General features: G+C 43.2%; 1 protein-coding gene across 8 annotated transcripts in view; it reads right to left on the bottom strand.

The window, feature by feature from the left end:
- LOC144121991 (uncharacterized) overlaps positions 1-17,570 on the bottom strand; it is a 41,280-nt gene extending 23,710 nt beyond the window's left edge. For 2 of the 8 annotated variants that reach the window (XM_077655475.1, XM_077655476.1), the window contains exons 1-5: positions 17,284-17,570; positions 7,471-7,586; positions 7,200-7,273; positions 5,329-5,518; positions 1,728-1,795 (exon numbers count right to left, since the gene is read on the bottom strand). In XM_077655475.1, coding sequence (XP_077511601.1) covers positions 1,769-1,795; positions 5,329-5,518; positions 7,200-7,273; positions 7,471-7,586; positions 17,284-17,410 — 534 coding nt within the window. In that variant the 5' untranslated portion in view covers positions 17,411-17,570 and the 3' untranslated portion in view covers positions 1,728-1,768. The other 6 variants (XR_013312766.1, XM_077655478.1, XM_077655479.1 and 3 more) reach the window with 6 other exon arrangements.
- Positions 17,571-17,579: the final 9 nt, after the last annotated feature.

Genomic DNA, 17,579 nt, shown 5'->3' on the forward strand with positions numbered 1-17,579 from the left:
TACAGTTATAATGAAGTAGATGACATTGTTTTTGAAATCGCACCCTCGAATACTGCACCGATGAATGCTTCTGCATCACCTAGATTTCTTCGTTCTGGACGCCAACTACTCCCCGATAAGGATAAGAAATAGGAATGCGCGAGGGGAAGAGATGCCACATCATCGAAATCAGAATTTTGTGTTTGTTATACTAACATTCGAAGTATTTTTCGTAAGAAGGATGAATTATGCACCTTGATTAACGACCTCAAAGCAAATGTTATTGCATTAACTGAAACTTGGCTCAGCAGCAAAATATCTAATTCAGAATTGTTTCATTGCGATAAAAAATATGTTGTCTACCGCAGTGACCGCACTCAAAGAACAGGTGGTGGTGTTTTGCTCGCAATTGACGAGCAGTTTGATTGTCACTGCATATCAATTGCTTCTGATATTGAATCTGTGTGGTGCTGCGTGAATTTAGGTTTCGGGAAAGTGATCATCGGCGTTTGCTATCGCTCCCCTTCCAGCGATATGTCATTCTGTGATAGCTTGCATGACAGCCTGAATCAAATCACAAATTCTACTTTTGGGGGACTTCAACTATCCCAACATTATCTGGTCACACATGTTCCCTTTTTCTAACCCACCGAGCGCAGAAACTAACCAATTTATCACCATCTGCGCAGACTTTGGCTTGACACAAATCGTCACTTCACCCACATGTGTTACTCAAAATTCATCCTCTCTTCTAGATCTTGTATTAACGACTGCAGAAGATTGCACGTCACCTGTAATACATATGCCTGGCCTGAGCGACCACGATGTATTACATTTCAGGTTAACTCATGAACACGTACCTTCATCAAACCGCTCCAAAAATATTAGGGACTACAACAAGGCTAATTTTCTTGCTATTAATGATGAACTGAGCTCTTTTCTAGACATATTCTTGCCTAATTACCTCGAGCGCTCGGTGGAAACTAACTGGTGCATGTTCCGAAATAAGGTATCTGAATTGATTAACCGACATATTCCTCTTCGGCGCGTCTACTCGAATAACCAAGCTCCATGGTATAATCGATATTTAAACCGCCTTTCTAACAAAAAGAAAACTTTTTCGAACTGCTAGGAATTCATTAAAACCTGAGCGATGGACTGCATATAAATCAGCTGCCTTAGCCTATTCCCGTGCACTAAAGACTACTAAATTTTCTTTTTTTAATGTAACCCTCCCGAACATCTTAAAGTCTAATCCTAAACGCTTCTGGAGCATAATAAAACCTAGCACTAACGACAAAGTGTCATTACTTTCAGCAACTGGAAATCCCATTCCGGACCATCTTTGTGCCACTTCACTAAATGACTCTTTTGTCCAGTCATTTTCTTCCTCATCCGTTGATCGCCACCATCCCAAACTCCAATCGTGTAACTACTACTGTATGGATCCAATTGTGTTTGACTCTCATGGCATTATACCGATCATTAATAATTTAAAACAAACATCTTCTAGCGGAATCGATGGCATTAATAGCAAATTTCTTCGGAATACTGTTGAATATACCTCTATCATTTTGGAAAGCATATTCTCACAGTCGTACCATGATGGCATACTACCCGAGGACTAGAAAACTGCTAAGGTCATACCTGTACATAAAGCCGGTGACAAACAGAACCCATCTAACTATCGACCCATCTCTCTCACATCAATACCCTGCAAAATAATGGAACATATAATTCTCACTCACCTTGTTAATTTTCTTGAAGATAATAGCTTCTTTTCTCTGACTCAGCATGGCTTTCGGAAAGGTTTCTCCTGTGAAACCCAATTACTTTCCTTTACTAATGATCTGCACTTCTACTTAGACTCCGCGTTTTCCACAGACTGCATATTTCTCGACTTCGCTAAGGCATTCGATAAAGTTAACCATTCATTACTTCTATATAAACTCAGCATTCTAAATGTTGACCCTTCTGTTCTGAACTGGATTCGCGCGTTTCTTTTTTCTCGCCTTCAGTTTGTGCATGCTAATGACACTAATTCTTCTACCGTGCCAGTTGGTTCTGGGGTTCCTCAAGGATCTGTCCTTGGCCCTTTACTGTTCCTGATTTATATTAATCATCTGCCTGCTACTGTTAACTCTAGGATTTGTTTGTTTGCCGACGACTGCGTGATTTACCGTAAAATAACTAACGATTCCGATATTCGCTCTCTCCAGGTCGATCTTAATAACATACTAGACTGGTGTCATAATTGGAAAATGGAACTAAATATTAAAAAATGCAAATCTATGAGAGTTTCACGTTCAAATACTACTTGTCCTCCTTATTTTCTTCACAGTCATCCCCTTGAAAGCGTAAGATCGTACCGGTATCTTGGCATACATATAACTAACACCCTGTCCTGGAAACTTCATATAGAATATATAGCATCTAAAGCAAACAAAACGCTTGGTTATCTTTGAAGAAATTTTACACTTGCTCCATCTTCATTAAAATCATTATTATACATGACCTACGTACGACCGCAAATGGAATACGCTTCATCTATATGGGACCCTGGACAGGTCTCACTGACACAGGTTCTGGAAACTGTCCAGAATCGTGCAACTAGATTCATTTTAGGCAATTACCATCGTACATCTAGCGTCACCCAAATGAAAAAGTCTTTAAACCTCCTGCCCCTAGCTACCCGCCGTAAGCACTTCCGCATCTGCCTATTCCATAAGATTTTCTACTCCAATTTTCAACTTCGCTCTCGATGGATTCAACCAGCACCGTTCATTTCTCACCGTCGTGATCATCAACACAAGGTCACAGTGCCTCATTGTAACACAGTGACATGTGCGCAATCATATTTTCCGGTAACTTCTAAAGAATGGAATTCCCTACCCGCATCATTAACTAGCATCACTGATTCAACTCAATTTAGAAGAATACTTACCACTCTGATTACATAATGATCGCTTTTATATTTTATTGGAGTGTTGTGTTCTCCACGTATTAGTATTGTTCTTAAACTATTTTATTAATCTTTTCCGTGTTCATTTTGCTCACTTCTTTTTATCCTGCCTCCGTTGTTCTATAGTTTTGTATGAATTGTGCTTTGTTTATTTTTCTTGTTAACAACTGCCCTTCCCCTCTGAAATGTACTTTGTACCTTGAGGGTATCACAAACAAATAAATAAATAAATATACTGATGCGCGATTTCCAGAAATAACTTATATTTGAATAGCTTACTGATCTCTAGTATGTCATAGATCTTAAAGTATGGCAAGCAACGTTCTATAATTGGAATTTTCGAATACCGCTTATTAAGTGCTTTTTCACAGGGTGCAGTTAATTAAGGTTTCTTAGTGTTGTGTCTGACGATACCAGGGAGCAGTATGTTAAATGTGAATGAAAGGGAGCATAGTAAGTTTGTTGCTTTACTGGCAAACTGTTTAATATGCCAAAAACATGTGAAAGTTCAATTCGGAGAGCTTCTGTGTGCAAATTCCAGAGAAACGTTTCAGGAAAGATAACACCTAGAAAGCAAATAATCTTAGACTGGTTGATAATGTTATTCTGGAACTTCAGTTGGAACTCACTATCTTTTTTGCTACCTTTAGGCTTGAAAATCAGGTATTCTGTCTTGTTTATCTTTAGGTCGAGTTTATTAAAGCTTAACCAAAAGTCTAAATAGCGAAGGCATTCATTTGCTTCCCTGTAAAGGAAGCTTTCATTGCAACTTGAAAAAATACATTAGTGTCATCTGCATGTAAAACCATTTCAGAGCAGCCTGGGGTGTTTGCAATATCACTCATATATATCAAAAATAATATCGGGCCTAGAATGGATCCCTATGGAACTCCGTATTTAATAGTGCCTCGATCAGATTCGGTGCTCTTTATTGTGGTGTATTGCTCCCTGCAAATTAGACAGCTTTCCATCAGGGCATGCGCTGTAACTTGCGTTCCATAGAACAGCAGCTTTATTAATAATATATCATGATGGACAGAATCAAAGGCTTTCCTGAAATCAAGAAATAAACCCAAAGTAAGCTTTCCTTTCATAATGTTGTCAAGTATTTTCTCTTCAATATAAAGTAAAGCAGTTTCTGTAGTGTTATTCTTTCTGAATTCAAACTGCTCTTTTACTATCAAGTTATGCAGAGTGAGGAAATCGACAATTCTTTTGTTCATTATGTGTTCAGCAACATTTGAAAAGACTGAAAGCACTGACATTGGTCTATAGCTGTTCAAGTCTTTAAAAACACCACCTTTACGAATAGCTGGAACACGCGCAAGCTTCATTTGGTTTGGAAATATCCCTCCTTGAAGTATGCAGTTGCATATATGCGTAAGGACTGGAGTTATCAGTGCGGCTACAGCTTTCACGGGGGAAACTTTGACATCATCGTAGGCTGATGCACAGTTGTCCTTCAGCGTCATGATTATGTTGAGGACTTCTTCGGTGCAAGCTGGAGTGAGCAATACAGCTTGAGGACATTGAACATTCATGTATTGTTCACACGGTAATGTACCATGAATATCATTTGGGGCACCAACTTCTACAAAGTGCGTGTTGAAAAGGTTTGCAATGTTTTCATCAGTTGAGCCCTGTGTACATAATGCACAGCGGTAATGTCGCCATGTGCAATAACCTTAACTTGCTGTTTTTCTGCAATCTCAGTTACTTTGCTTAGCAAGTGCTCATCCTGTGTTTCAGTCAATCTATGAAGCTCTAGGTTTAGAAAACGGCTACGCCACTCCAAATCATCTAGGTCCTGCTTCAGTTGAGCTATATCACTACTTACATTGTTAGATTCCAGCCCTTCAACTAGCTTTGTTAGTTGTTTTGTAGTTTTTCTTGAACAGTCAGGTGGTTCTGAAAGTCGTCAAACTTATCAGAGAGCAACTGCATTTGCGACTCAAATGAATCAAACTTTTTTGGCAAAGGCAAAAGAGCATCAAGCTTCTTTTCAGTCTGCAGTAATCTGAGTATCACGTCGGAATCATGCTGCGGATTTTCTGTGGTGCTTGTGCCCTTGCGGTTGCCTCGACAAGAGTCACATTTCCATGCTTTCTTTTTGGCTTCGCGCTTAGCATTGAAAGATTCTCCTGTTATTCCCGCACATGCACCACGATGAAAATTAAATTTGCACTCTAAGCATGTTGCAAAGATGCTATCAGGGAGCGGAAGAGGGCAAGAACAACAACGAGCTATAGTATGCTCAGATCTTTTACAAAAAACGCATCCACTTTGCAGCAGCGACGACATCAAAGGAAAACAAAATAACATTGAGTGAGGCATAATTATGCACAAACCTGCACAAAGGCAGACGGTTACATGATGCTCGCAGTTACCTTCACCACTGCCAAGTGAGGTCCCAGTGGAAGGAATCTTCTTTTATAGCCCACAGTGAACCATTGATGCTGTGCCGGATTTCCAGGTGACACCGACAACCACGCCTTCCTCGTCCATAGCTCGAGACTACCGCCTGTCTTCAGGGCACGTGTGATGACCAGTAAGATGTACGGCTGCACAGTGGGTAATCTGCACAAAGGCAGAGACGGTTACGTGATGCTCGCAGTTATCGTCGCTACTTTGCAGTGGTGACGATAACTTAACGTAGCTTTACATAACAGAACTGACAACTTGGCATAACTTGAGCACCTGAAGAACACGATAACCACTGAGCCATTGTGCCGGATTCATCACTTCAGTAAATATGCATGACAAATTTTAAGTGGTTTTTATAAAACATTGTACCTAATACCCACATTCCATGCAGCACTCTACCTCTACACTAAACACCTACTGCCAATACTGACCTCTGAATGCATTACATTTACATTAATTGGAACAGAATACTTAGAAAACTTGTGCCGCTTATCATCATAGCTGTTGAGAATGCCGCCCCATAAAACGTACATTCAGTGCTCCACGCAAAAGGATCCCAACTGGAGAATATTCAAGCATTTATTCTTATACCCGCTATTGAACAAGCGCTTCAAAATACCCTGCATGAAGCCTGGTACGTACGCCAATACTCAAACGGACACAAGCCAAGCAATACCTACCAGGTAGACTGCGAACCAGTTCACCACGGTTTTGCATCCACAACTTGAAACACTAAGACGAAACAGCATACTCATACACCTGTGTGCGCTCTTTGGAACAAGCGGGTTACACTGCTTCCATGCCGTGCTCATTATACAGAAAAACTCAAACAGCACATAGTGGCTGCAGCAGCGCAATTTCAGAACGAGACGTGAGCTTCAGACAACAAGCTCATTATTGTAAGGATGTAATACCATCACAAATTCAGTCAAGTTTCTACATCAAGTGCAGCCCGGAAAGAGCGGTAAAAACGAGATTCTTGCACGCAGGTACCCTAACCTAACGCTGATAGAAAAATCAACGAAAGCAACGAACACGCTCAAAGTAAGACTTATTTCATTGAAACAATTAACATGTTCATCGAAAGGCGCAGCCATAATAAAACAATGCGAGCAGAATTGCATTCGTGGCGCAAATAAGCGCCAAGTTACACTGGCGTTTTTGTAATGTAGCAGTCTGAGATCAGAAATGCATTCTCTACCTCTCGCACAATTGGTATTGGAGAAATTTGTGCACGCGTAAGTGGGGTTCATGAACGAGCCTCTCGGAACGAAATGTAAGCCATCTCTTGTCGAGGCGACCTTTACTCAGCTTTCGAAATGAATTGCCCGCAGGCCAGCGGCGGCGGCCAACAGCTCGGATAACAGGGATGGACGAATCCATACGTGTGCAACGAAAGGGGAGACGGGATGCAGCTCGTAGGTTCATCGAGGTGTTCGTACACGCTCGCCATTTGCGCCGGCAACCACTATTTTTTCAACCATCACTCTATTAGCATCCCAACACCGCCGCTTCACTACAACTTTGACAAACGTGTCCAGCTCTTGTAAATAGCGTTATAAAACATATTTGGTGAAACGTCGCTGCCCAAGACGCGCACCGAGTGAGTGGCTACAACAAACAAGCAATTAATGCACACCTCTCAATGAACAGCACTCCATGGTCCCGACCGGCGATAACACAAAGAATAAAAAATAAATGTAATCCATTTCAGAACTTGATTGTGCGTTTCCGCAGATGCCAAGTAAATCGTGCTCACACGGCTCTAACTAACGCATAGTTTCATTTCGGCCTTCACTCACGGGCTAAGCGATATTTCTGGCTGTGCACCTACCTTTCAACACGGAAAAGCCAGTAGACAGCTCGCAAGGAGTGCTTACCGTCCCGGGTTTGGCACCGACTGCCTTTCTGCGCGTTAGGAAAGACATAGCGGCACAGACGTAAGCACATTATTCGAGAGCTTGGCGGCTGCCGCTGCTCACAAAAACGTGCTTACAAACGTGGATAGAAAGTTTCTCACTGCGCACATAATCTACTATGCACACACACCACTGCTTAGAGTGGCTAAGGACACCAAATGAATAAAAATGATCGTGTAGACTTACCGTAAGTGGACGATTAAGTTGAATTTCAATCAAAACGTACTCGACGACACAAAATGCCGCCGACGCCCACACACCGGCGCACACAGTTGCTTGCTGCTCTGATGATTTTCCGCCGCCTCCGGGCAAAATGGGCAAAAAGGGAAAAAGAAACCAATTTCACGGTCATGTCTATATTGGCTGCACTCTTGCCAAGTGTAGCTTGCTCTAGCATCCAAGACTACAAAGGGCCATTGGTTTAAAACATAAATTCTCCACTAGCGGTTTAAAAACCTTATTACTTTCGCGAAAACCAAAACCGAAACCTTACTGATTTGTTCGAATAGTGTGTGGCGACCTTTTCAAATAATTATAATGCTGCATAGCATAACGTCTTTTTCGCGTGTGCTCGTGTTTGGAAAACCGGTATGAACAACAGCGTGTTATCGCCTCCGATGCAGCAGGTGTACGGCAAAGAACGAAAATATACCGGGTTTCTGATTGTTGAGTCGCAGCCCGTTTTCACGTGAATGCAAACCGAAAAGGTATAAATGCCATATCTTAATTCCGCAGAGAACCATGAACTTTGAGACTCTTCTAATCATGTTTCTGAGAGATGGGCACATCCTTGAATTCTCACCCCCGTCATTCCCCCTTATTTTACAGGAGGTTTTACGGAGAAAAATGTACAGTCACTGATGAAATGCTTCTTAATTAAGCGCTCTGAACAGTAACGATAAAAAAGTTGAAATGGTATCGTCTCGAGCAATTCCTTTAAGGGAGAGCGTGTTCGTTTGAGGTAGTACAGTTTGCAGCACCCTTACTTCAGAAATGGGTGCCTTTCCTAGCTCTACCTGTCAGCATTAAAGTCTATTGAATTATATTCTGAATATGCGTCGCGGTTTAAGGAAAATTAGCTTTTCAAAGCTTCTAAAAACAATTTACAGGAAGGTATTGCATTGTCGTCGGACAATATTTTTTTTATTCCTGAAATAGCAAAGGAAGCGGAGGACTCTGACAATAGTTGCGGTCACCCGATGCAGTTTGGTTCGGGGGAGTTAAACGTCCCAAGCCAACTCAGGGAATGAGGGACGCCGTAATGAAGGACTCCGGAAATTTCTACCGCCTGGGGTTCTTTAACGTGCACTGACATCGCACACTACACGGGCCTCAGGAATTTCGCCTCCATCGAAATTCGACCGCCGCGGCTGGCATCGAACCCGCGTCTTTCGGGTCCGCAGCCGAGCGCCATAACCACTTAACCACCGCGGCGGCCTGATGCAGTTCAGCTCAGCATGCAGTGCGAAAAGAAATGTATATTTTATGGACTTAGTCGAAAGGCAGTGTATACACTGTTAGATAAAATTGGGATTGTTATAAACAATAGACGATAGGTCTATAGACAATAGTCTATTTGCAGTCTAAAGATTGTCAATAGACGATAGGAAATTAAGGCGGTTAGAGGTATTGGTCTATAAATTGTCTATAGGCCGCCTATAGACAAAATGGCTGCTAAGCCGGTTATAGACTTGAGCCTATAGACGGTTTATAGATTTTCTATAGACAAAAGGAAATAAGGCTGTTATAGACTTTAGTATATACATGGTTTATAGATTTTCTATAGACCAAATGAAATTATGGCGGTTATAGGCTTTAGTCTATAGATGGTCAATAGATTGTCTATAGACAAAAGGAAGTAAGGCAGATATAGACTTTAGTCTATAGCTGGGTTCGGTCCCCAGTGCCGCCGGGTACCCACCGGTTTTTATTGGGTGCAAGATTTCCCCCGGCCTGTTGCTCGGCTCATCTAGGGTGAGATGCTTGGGAAAAGGGTCTTAGACTAAGCCGTTGCCTTAACGGATCAGAGATAAGTTCCGCCGTCAAGCAACCCTAAGTTCGCCTCGTGCGGTAGAAGCCCAACTTGTGGCCCTTCACGCTAGTAGGGTCATGTGAATCGGCCACCACCACTGGCTGAAAGAGAGTCCTCTGACGAAGAAAAGTCGACTCGATCTTGAGTTGTATCCGACTATAGCACGTGGGAGCGAGAAAAAATCACACGAATACGAGCAATAAACGAAGTGCACGCGCAGTGCGATGTCTCGACACGAGAAGTGTTGCGTCAGATGTCGCGGCGATGCAGTTTGCTGTGGTTTCTGCCGGCTCCCGCGTTGCACGACTTATTTTGCCGCCGGTTGTACGTGTTTGTGGAGGCGTTCACCCACATTTCTTTTTCGGTCGTAGCGACACATTCGGTCCCATCGGCCGTCATCTCGCCTTCGTCGTTGGCAGCAGAATGCTGTGTTAGCGATACAGTCGAGCATGTGTGCTCCGTCGTCAAACCCGCTTAGGGTCACTGATTTTGAAGACGCTTGCTGGGGTCGAGACTCGTTAATCGGATACAGCACATTTGTCGCCGAGCGCGTGGACGTGCAAAATGGACGTAGCAGAAGTCATGGGTGGCGGATGGCAATATCCTATGCCATTCTTTTTTTTTGCAGCAGGAGTCGGTTCCTGCGCTTTCGCGTAATCAGGTCCCTTTACAGGCGAACTGCTGCGCCCAGGCGTGTTCCATTGCGCGCCTAAAAACTGCTGCTGTCAGCCGCTTTTGCCCCGTGAAACGTACGCGAGACCGCATTGTGACTTATTTTAAGTGAGCGTTTGGCTTAAAGCGTTCCTTGCTTAAGTGAGCTGTCGATGTAGCTCAGCTCGCTGACGCGCGCCATGTTTGGCTTCGACAGAACGCGAAGCTCAAGCCTATAAGCAAAGACAGATGGCGTGAAAGAATTAGCTGTGGTTCAACTCGGCTGAACCCAGAAATACGAGCGAAAAGGCCTGCTAAGGTAAGCACACGGCGCACGCTTTTATATAGCGAACGGCGCGTCTCGTGATTTCCGGAAGTTGCTAGAGTGCCGTCGGCTCCGCAAACGCAGCTGTCGCGAGCCGCAGCGAGTCACGTGATTCGATATTTGCGAGGCGAGCCACCGTCGGCAGCTGTGGCGAGGTGTGGCGAGTCACGTGGCATGACGTCAGAGCCAAGTCTCCGCCCCTCCCAGTTTGAAGGTCAAACTGGACAGCCGCATGAGCTTCAGCTTTGTATCGAAGGGGTAGAGCTTTCGCTCTAAAAACTACTATTGGACAAGTACCCAAGTGATGGTTCGTCTAAAGAGTGCTTTCTCCTCCCGTTAGGCAGTAAATTTTGGGCGCAGAGATCAGCGCAGCCAGCTTCATCGCAGGTTATGTATATCCAGAAAGCAGCGACCTCTTTTTATTTTGCTGGAAAGGGGACAGCGCGAACACAGGACGAAGAGAGGAACGTACAACACACACAGCACCTGCGTCGTGCGTTCCTCTCTCCGTCCGCTGTTCCCTTTTCAGCAATGTTATACCAACTAGCCCGCAACCACACCCTCGCAATCTTTTTATTTTGCCGCCCGCCGGCCATCTTCATTTTCACGCTTACTCTCTTTTACTCACGCTTACTTTAATCTTTTTCAGCCTGTTACACCTACCCTCTTAGAAGCTTTTTATCATGAGTTGAAAACAGTTTGTTGGGACAACGTCCTTCAGGCAACAAATGCGAACGTAGCTTATGATGCCTTTTTGAGTTTGTTTCTTTCAGTATACCAACGTCACTTCGTATTCCAACGCCACACGGGTAATAAGAGATGTTGAAAACCTTGGGTGACAAAGTACCTATTGAAGAAGATTGAAAAGAAAGAACGTCTGTTTAAAACATTTATGCGAACTCGTACAGCATCTGATCTCGCTACGTTCAAAAAATTTCGTAATGACTTGACTAAGCAGCTAAGAAAAGCAAGAGAACTCTACTATCAGAATATGTTCGGTTCCAACGTAAACCGCACTGACTTAATGTGGAATAACTTAAATGCACTGATGGGTCGGAGCGAGAAAAAACAGATAGTTGAAGAAGTTTTTCACGAAGGACAATTAGTAAAAGGAGAAGAAATGATAAATATTTTTAATGACTACTTTGTTAACAGAGATTTTACTAAAAACCAGACAACATCATACAAAACTTTAGGGCAGAAAAACTCTAGCACAATATTTTTTGAACCAACAGATGCAAATGAAGTGTGTTCTCTTTTTTTGAGTTTAAATAATTCTCATACTGTTGATGCAGATGGTATACAAATAAGACCTGTCAAGTATGTGATACGTATAATCAGCCCCATTCTAGCGCATATTTTTAATCTCTGCATTTCTACAGCTGTTTTTCCAACAAAAATGCAAGTCGCCCGTGTGATAGCCTTATATAAGAAAGGTGATAAAAATGATGTATCTAGCTACAGACCGGTGTCAATTCTTCCTGCCTTTTCGAAAGGTCTCGAGAAAATCATCCTAGATCGAATATCGCGCTTCTGCAACAAGCATAATATAATAACTACTTCGCAATATGGCTTTAGAAGGAACAGGTCTACAGAGCTGGCGCTGTTGGACCATAAGGAATATATTCTAAAACATTTTGAAGAGAAATGTATTGTTATCGGTATTTTTGTTGATTTTAGCCAAGCTTTCGATTATATTAGTCATACTATCCTTTTTGAAAAACTGCATCGTTATGGTATCCGGGGACATGTTTTGGCCCTGCTCCAAAGTTATCTATCAAATAGATTTCAATATGTCGACATAAATGGTTTCATTTCTCACAGAAAAAAAATAATTTCAGGAGTCCCACAGGGTAGCATTTTAGGCCCTGTCCTATTTAATTTGTACATTAACGATATTGTACACATCTGCTCAGATACCAAGTTCGTTATATATGCCGACGACACGAGTGCTTTGGTGCCATCACGTTCTGAAGCTGAAGGAATTACTAAAGCAAATATTTTTCTGCGCAAATTGGACTCGTGGATTTCCAGCAATCAATTAAAACTTAACGCAAACAAAACAAAGGTGGTAATTTTCCGACCAAAAAGTAAACAAATTTCGTTACAAGGAACCGTAATGTTTAGATCCGCAGCCATTGATGTGGTAGATACTGTCAAGGTGTTAGGGGTATATTTTACTTCAACTTTACAATGGAATGATCATGTAAACAGTCTAATCAGCAAACTGAGCTGCATAACTGGAATTTTAAATCGCAACCGCTATACTCTTCCAAAAAAAGTTAAACTAATGGTCTATAACGCTCTCTTTGTTTCCCACCTAAACTACTCTCATTTAGTCTGGGGAACATCAACAAAAACTAATCTGTTGAAGCTTGAAAGGCTACAGAAAAAAATAGTACGAATAATTGAAAGCGTTGAATACACAGCGCCTTCTTCAGATATCTTTGCTTCGCTTAATTTATTGAAAGTAAGAAATATTTACGAATACAAATTATGCAGGCAGTACCGTTTAGGTGTCCAACGAGAGAGTATGTATGTATGTATTTTCGCCTTTATCTGCTTTTGAGATGCGTCACACGGTTTACGGTGGTTCGATATTATTTCGGAAAGGGGTAATAACTTTATCGCAAGCGCAGGACACGAACTCGTTAGACATTTGGGCGAGCGATTGTGAGAACAACTAATCATAAGTGGAACAGTTTCGCGCCAAAACCTAATCGAAATCCCGGCGCAATAGATGGTGAACATTACCGTTTTCTTAATCCACTTACAAATGTGGAGACTTATTGGGGGCATTATGATAAACCCTGCTTTTTAACGCAGGCAAAGAATCTCGGCACACGACAGAGACGAGACGTAGCGTTAAAAATCAACTGAAAAAAAATTGGCGACGGTTTAGCTCTGGTTAAATCTGGAGTGACGCGATAGCTGCAGCTGGCCGAGTGGAAATTGTTCACGTCATGAACCACGTGATCAACAACGGCGCCGCGTCGCCGGCACCTGTTCCGCAGCGCGTGACCTACCACGTGACAGCTTTGCGGCGCCGCCACATTGAAGGCTCCAAATGCTACCGTAATGTAGCTAATCTACAAAACGTAGGTAAGCGATTTTCTCATGCTGGCATCAGATAACCGAGTGCAAAAAAAAACATATAAGAAGGAAACATGTTAATCAAATCTTCGCTTTCAACAATTCAGGGCCCTTTTCTCCTGGGAGATATGGACGTTGCGCTGACGGTAATCCGCTTACGTTGTGCTCAGCTATATTGAAAGCTTTGCCTGGTTAGATATTCCTTCGTCTTTTGCCCTTCATGTGCGTTATCACTTCCGTCTCAGTAAGCACAGACGCACACAGTGAGATAGGGCGTTTTGAACAATGAGCAGCAAGATTTGCAGGGTGAGGCGTGCTGGCGATCTTACCTGTGCTCTCATATTCGAGTGTTCAAACACCGCCCAGTTTTACCCGTATATCAGCAGCTGTTTCAACTCAAAGAAATCGCGTACACCACATCTAGCAGTCATTCGACGAATTTTCCAGCCGATTTTGTGTTCATCCTGTGGTGTTCGGAGGCTTAGCAGTGTACACTTTCTTCTCGCTTAGGCTTCTTAACTTCTTGGAAGCTCACATTACTACCACGACTTCGAAATTCTATGTAACTTTCTTTTGCCTATGCGAGATATTGTGGACGTATCAAGCCTAGGCAGCGTTGCCAGCGCCCGAAAAGTTAAAAAAGTTTATGCAAGAAAGTGAACACTTGGAAGCCTCAGCGCACAGAAAGACGCGAAAGAAAATACGCGGAAGAATTCTTCGAATGCGCATCATATTATACCATTCGTTTGTAGCGGCTGCTACATGGGCCAAAATGGCCGACGTTTGAACGTTTGATTACAAGAGTATAGATATGCTCGCTAGCACACAAGTCACCCTGCAAAACTTGCTGCTCATTGTTCAAAGTGCCCGACCTCACAGTGTGCGCTTCTGCTTAGCGAAACCCAAGTGATAGTGCACATGAAGGGCAAAAGACAAAGGGATATCTTGGAAGCTTTGAAGACAGCTAAGGAGGACAGGAGCGTCAGCGCAACCGTCGATATCTCTCAGCATAAAAGAGATGTATTTCCTGAAAGCGAAACTTTGATTACCATCTTTATTCGCTATGCGCTTCTTTTTGTTCATCTGTTGTTTTCTGCATGTGTGCTGCTCCCGCATTGCTGCCCACGTATTTTGGCTGTCATATTTGACTGCCACAGAACAGCAAATAAAAACGAGTTACTAGTTAACGCTTCGGCTGCTCGGTGTCGTGTAATAAGTCTTTGTGTCTGTGTTCAATCCGCGCCATTGTCCACCGTGAGCTAAAATGCACCACTACGCACACTAACATTTTTGGCTTATTGAGGGCGCTCGCAGGCACCAATGGGAAAGAAGACTCAAGGATGAAACCGGCAGGAAAGGGGGAATGCCCCAGCTTTCTCAGTATGCAGGGGCCCTATGCAGCGATTACCCCTCGCGACCTAAAATTTGGTCTATTATCAACGCACCTGACTAATCTGTGTCCATTGACGTGGTATATGCACTGCCGTCCATTACCAATGTGCCCGCGCAGTCTGTTTTTAGTGGCGCGGATTACAGCGCCAATATTAGTTACAAAAACGGCGCGTACCGTTATGCCAACGGCCTAGGAGTCAAAGGCGTCTCGCGAGTTTCTTGTTCCAAGCCCATGTTGTTTCGAATCTAAGTGGCAGGCTTGTGAGAAGCCTTCTCTACCCGTGTATAATACATTCTGGACTGAAGGGCTTCGATTTCCGCAACAGCTCCGGCGTCAACTTTGCAGCGATTTGGGCAAGCCTTTCAAGTGAGTGTGTCCGCAATGGGAGCAAAAGCCGTGGCCTCCGCAAAAATAGTTATATCGGCCCAGGGTCGAGGTGTTGCTACGGCACCTGTCAGCAGTAATTCTTACCTCCCTTCCCCGTATGCTTACCGATAGGCTGGCTTACAACTCCCTTCTTTGCATGCGGACCTTGCTAGCCGTCCTTATCGTACTTAGGACTTCCGATATGTTATGCCTATTGTCACCATTCCATCGTACAATTCTAAATGTCGCATGTCTGGATGGTGACATGCAAGCCAGCTTTAAACAAGCATAAGTTCGTTAACTCCACAGAGTTTGAAGTGAAAAACAAAAAACTTGAAATGAAAAACATCCTGGCTTGTACCCAGAGCAGAATGTGCTACTCTGAAGTGCTGCCGTCAAAAGTTTGAGGCGTAACACTTTCGGGCTACTTGTGTTCGGTCTCGTACCAATGGTGTCTCGAGGAACGAACCGAACAGGCCCTGGTAATAGTTTAAAGTTGGACAAATTAGTGAATCGTAAACGTGACAGAAAAAGAGCCGTAGAAAGTCAGCCCCCGTTATTGTTTACCCATCATAAGTGGGTTTTAATGCTTCATATCGTACATGTTTATGAGGGTTAACATGAGGTGTTTTTAGTTCCTTTCTTAGTGATTTGATTTTCTGCTGAGTTCTTGTTTACGGTATCGCGGAAACGGCTGTAGAAACATTAATGGTTTATGGGGCCTTAACTTTCCAAAGCGACTCAGTCTATGAGGGACGCCGTAGTGAAGAGCTCCGGAAATTTCGACCGCCTGGGGTTCTTTATCGTGCACTGACATCGCACAGTACACAGGCCTCTAGGATTTCGCCTCCATTGAAATGCGACCGCCGGGGCCGGGATCGCGCCCGTGTCTTTCGGGTCAGCGACCTAGCGCCATAAGCACTGAGCCTCCGCGGCGGGTTTAGAAATAGTTAGCTTCTTTGCTCATCCCTCCGCAATTGCGCTGCTCGGTACACTTTGGCCTGCGTGTGCATGTCTTATTTTCAAGTGTTCGTAAAATGCCTCTCACGTGCACAAAGATTTTCTTCTAAGAGCTACGCACCTCGACACTTCCGGTGAAGGTGTGGCTTTGGAAGCCATTAATTCTTGCATCTTCGATAAATGGACGTATCTGTGACGGCCCATAAAAAATTGCGGCTCTAATCCATGCTGTGAAGCTGGTTGGACAGCGAAGCTGTAAAACGACACCCAATTACCCATTGCGACGTCGCTTGAAAATTCACAAGCGTGGCTCTACAAAGATCGAAAGCAGAGACAAGTGAAATGTACTTAAATTACCCTTTATTACTTCACAACGACATTCACGACTGCTTCATGATCAGTATGATATACACTGCGATTTTCAGTTTTAGCTGTAGAAATATTCTTTGCTATGGTTAAATCAGCCCATGAACCATGAATAGTGGTTGGTTGAGTTGCATTGCTGAAACGGTGTTCCCATTGCCCACGCGCGTGTTATCAGCCATCATGTGTTTTTGATGCTTGTTTTGTTTTTTCTTAATGAAAATGAGTACTAAGCTGTGTCCTGTATGCCTGTTTTCAAAGGAGATTTAGCATTTCTACACTTTTATTTGTTTTATATCATTAAATATTTATTTTATATTTTATTTCTTTTTGTATGTTAATTTATAATGATCTTTTCGAAACTTTTATTTCTGTTCTTTATTTTTTTTTACGTTACGACTGCTTTATGATCAGTATGATATGCTATTTCTATGCTGTTGGGTACTTTTTCGCTCAAAGTAGCATTCAATTTTTAGCCTCGCGGTTTTTGCTGACGACGCGGACGACACGAAAATTTCCTTGGACGATAGAGGTATACAGCTTCGCTGTAAAACAATTGACCATTGCTTCACCAAATGCTTAGGCACAGCACTGTTTCCGGATGTCCTAAAGCGGACGTTGAATATTCCAATTTTACCTATCATCCCGTGCATTACCTTACAGCTGTACAATATTTGATGAATCCCTAGCCATGTTCCCATTGTAGCGCATAGCGTATAGAGAACTTGCATGGTGATTCTTTTGTTTCATCAAAATACTGTTGGAGCCAAACCATTGTTCCTCTTAGGAAAGTTTGGAATCAGACAGAGTACTCACTGGACTGACGCTCCCTCTCAGAGGCAGGATCAGGCTTGCTTTCTAGTGCTTTGTTGCATTGGCGTATTTTCTTCAGAGATGGCTTTGATATCACCGCATTAGGACTTCGGAAATAGTTCATGGACATAGAGCATCATTGCACTGTAATACTTTCCATTTTTAAGACAAAAAGAACAGTCGTGACATTGATGGAGAAGCGCCTACTCCGGCTCTCCCCGTAGCATCTGCGCTGCCGCCGGTTACCCACCGGTTTCCGAAAATGGCTACAGACTAACCCCTGGCCTGGTTCTGGGCTT

This window comes from Amblyomma americanum, chromosome 2 (genome assembly GCF_052857255.1).
Source record: "Amblyomma americanum isolate KBUSLIRL-KWMA chromosome 2, ASM5285725v1, whole genome shotgun sequence".
Lineage (NCBI taxonomy): Eukaryota > Metazoa > Arthropoda > Arachnida > Ixodida > Ixodidae > Amblyomma > Amblyomma americanum.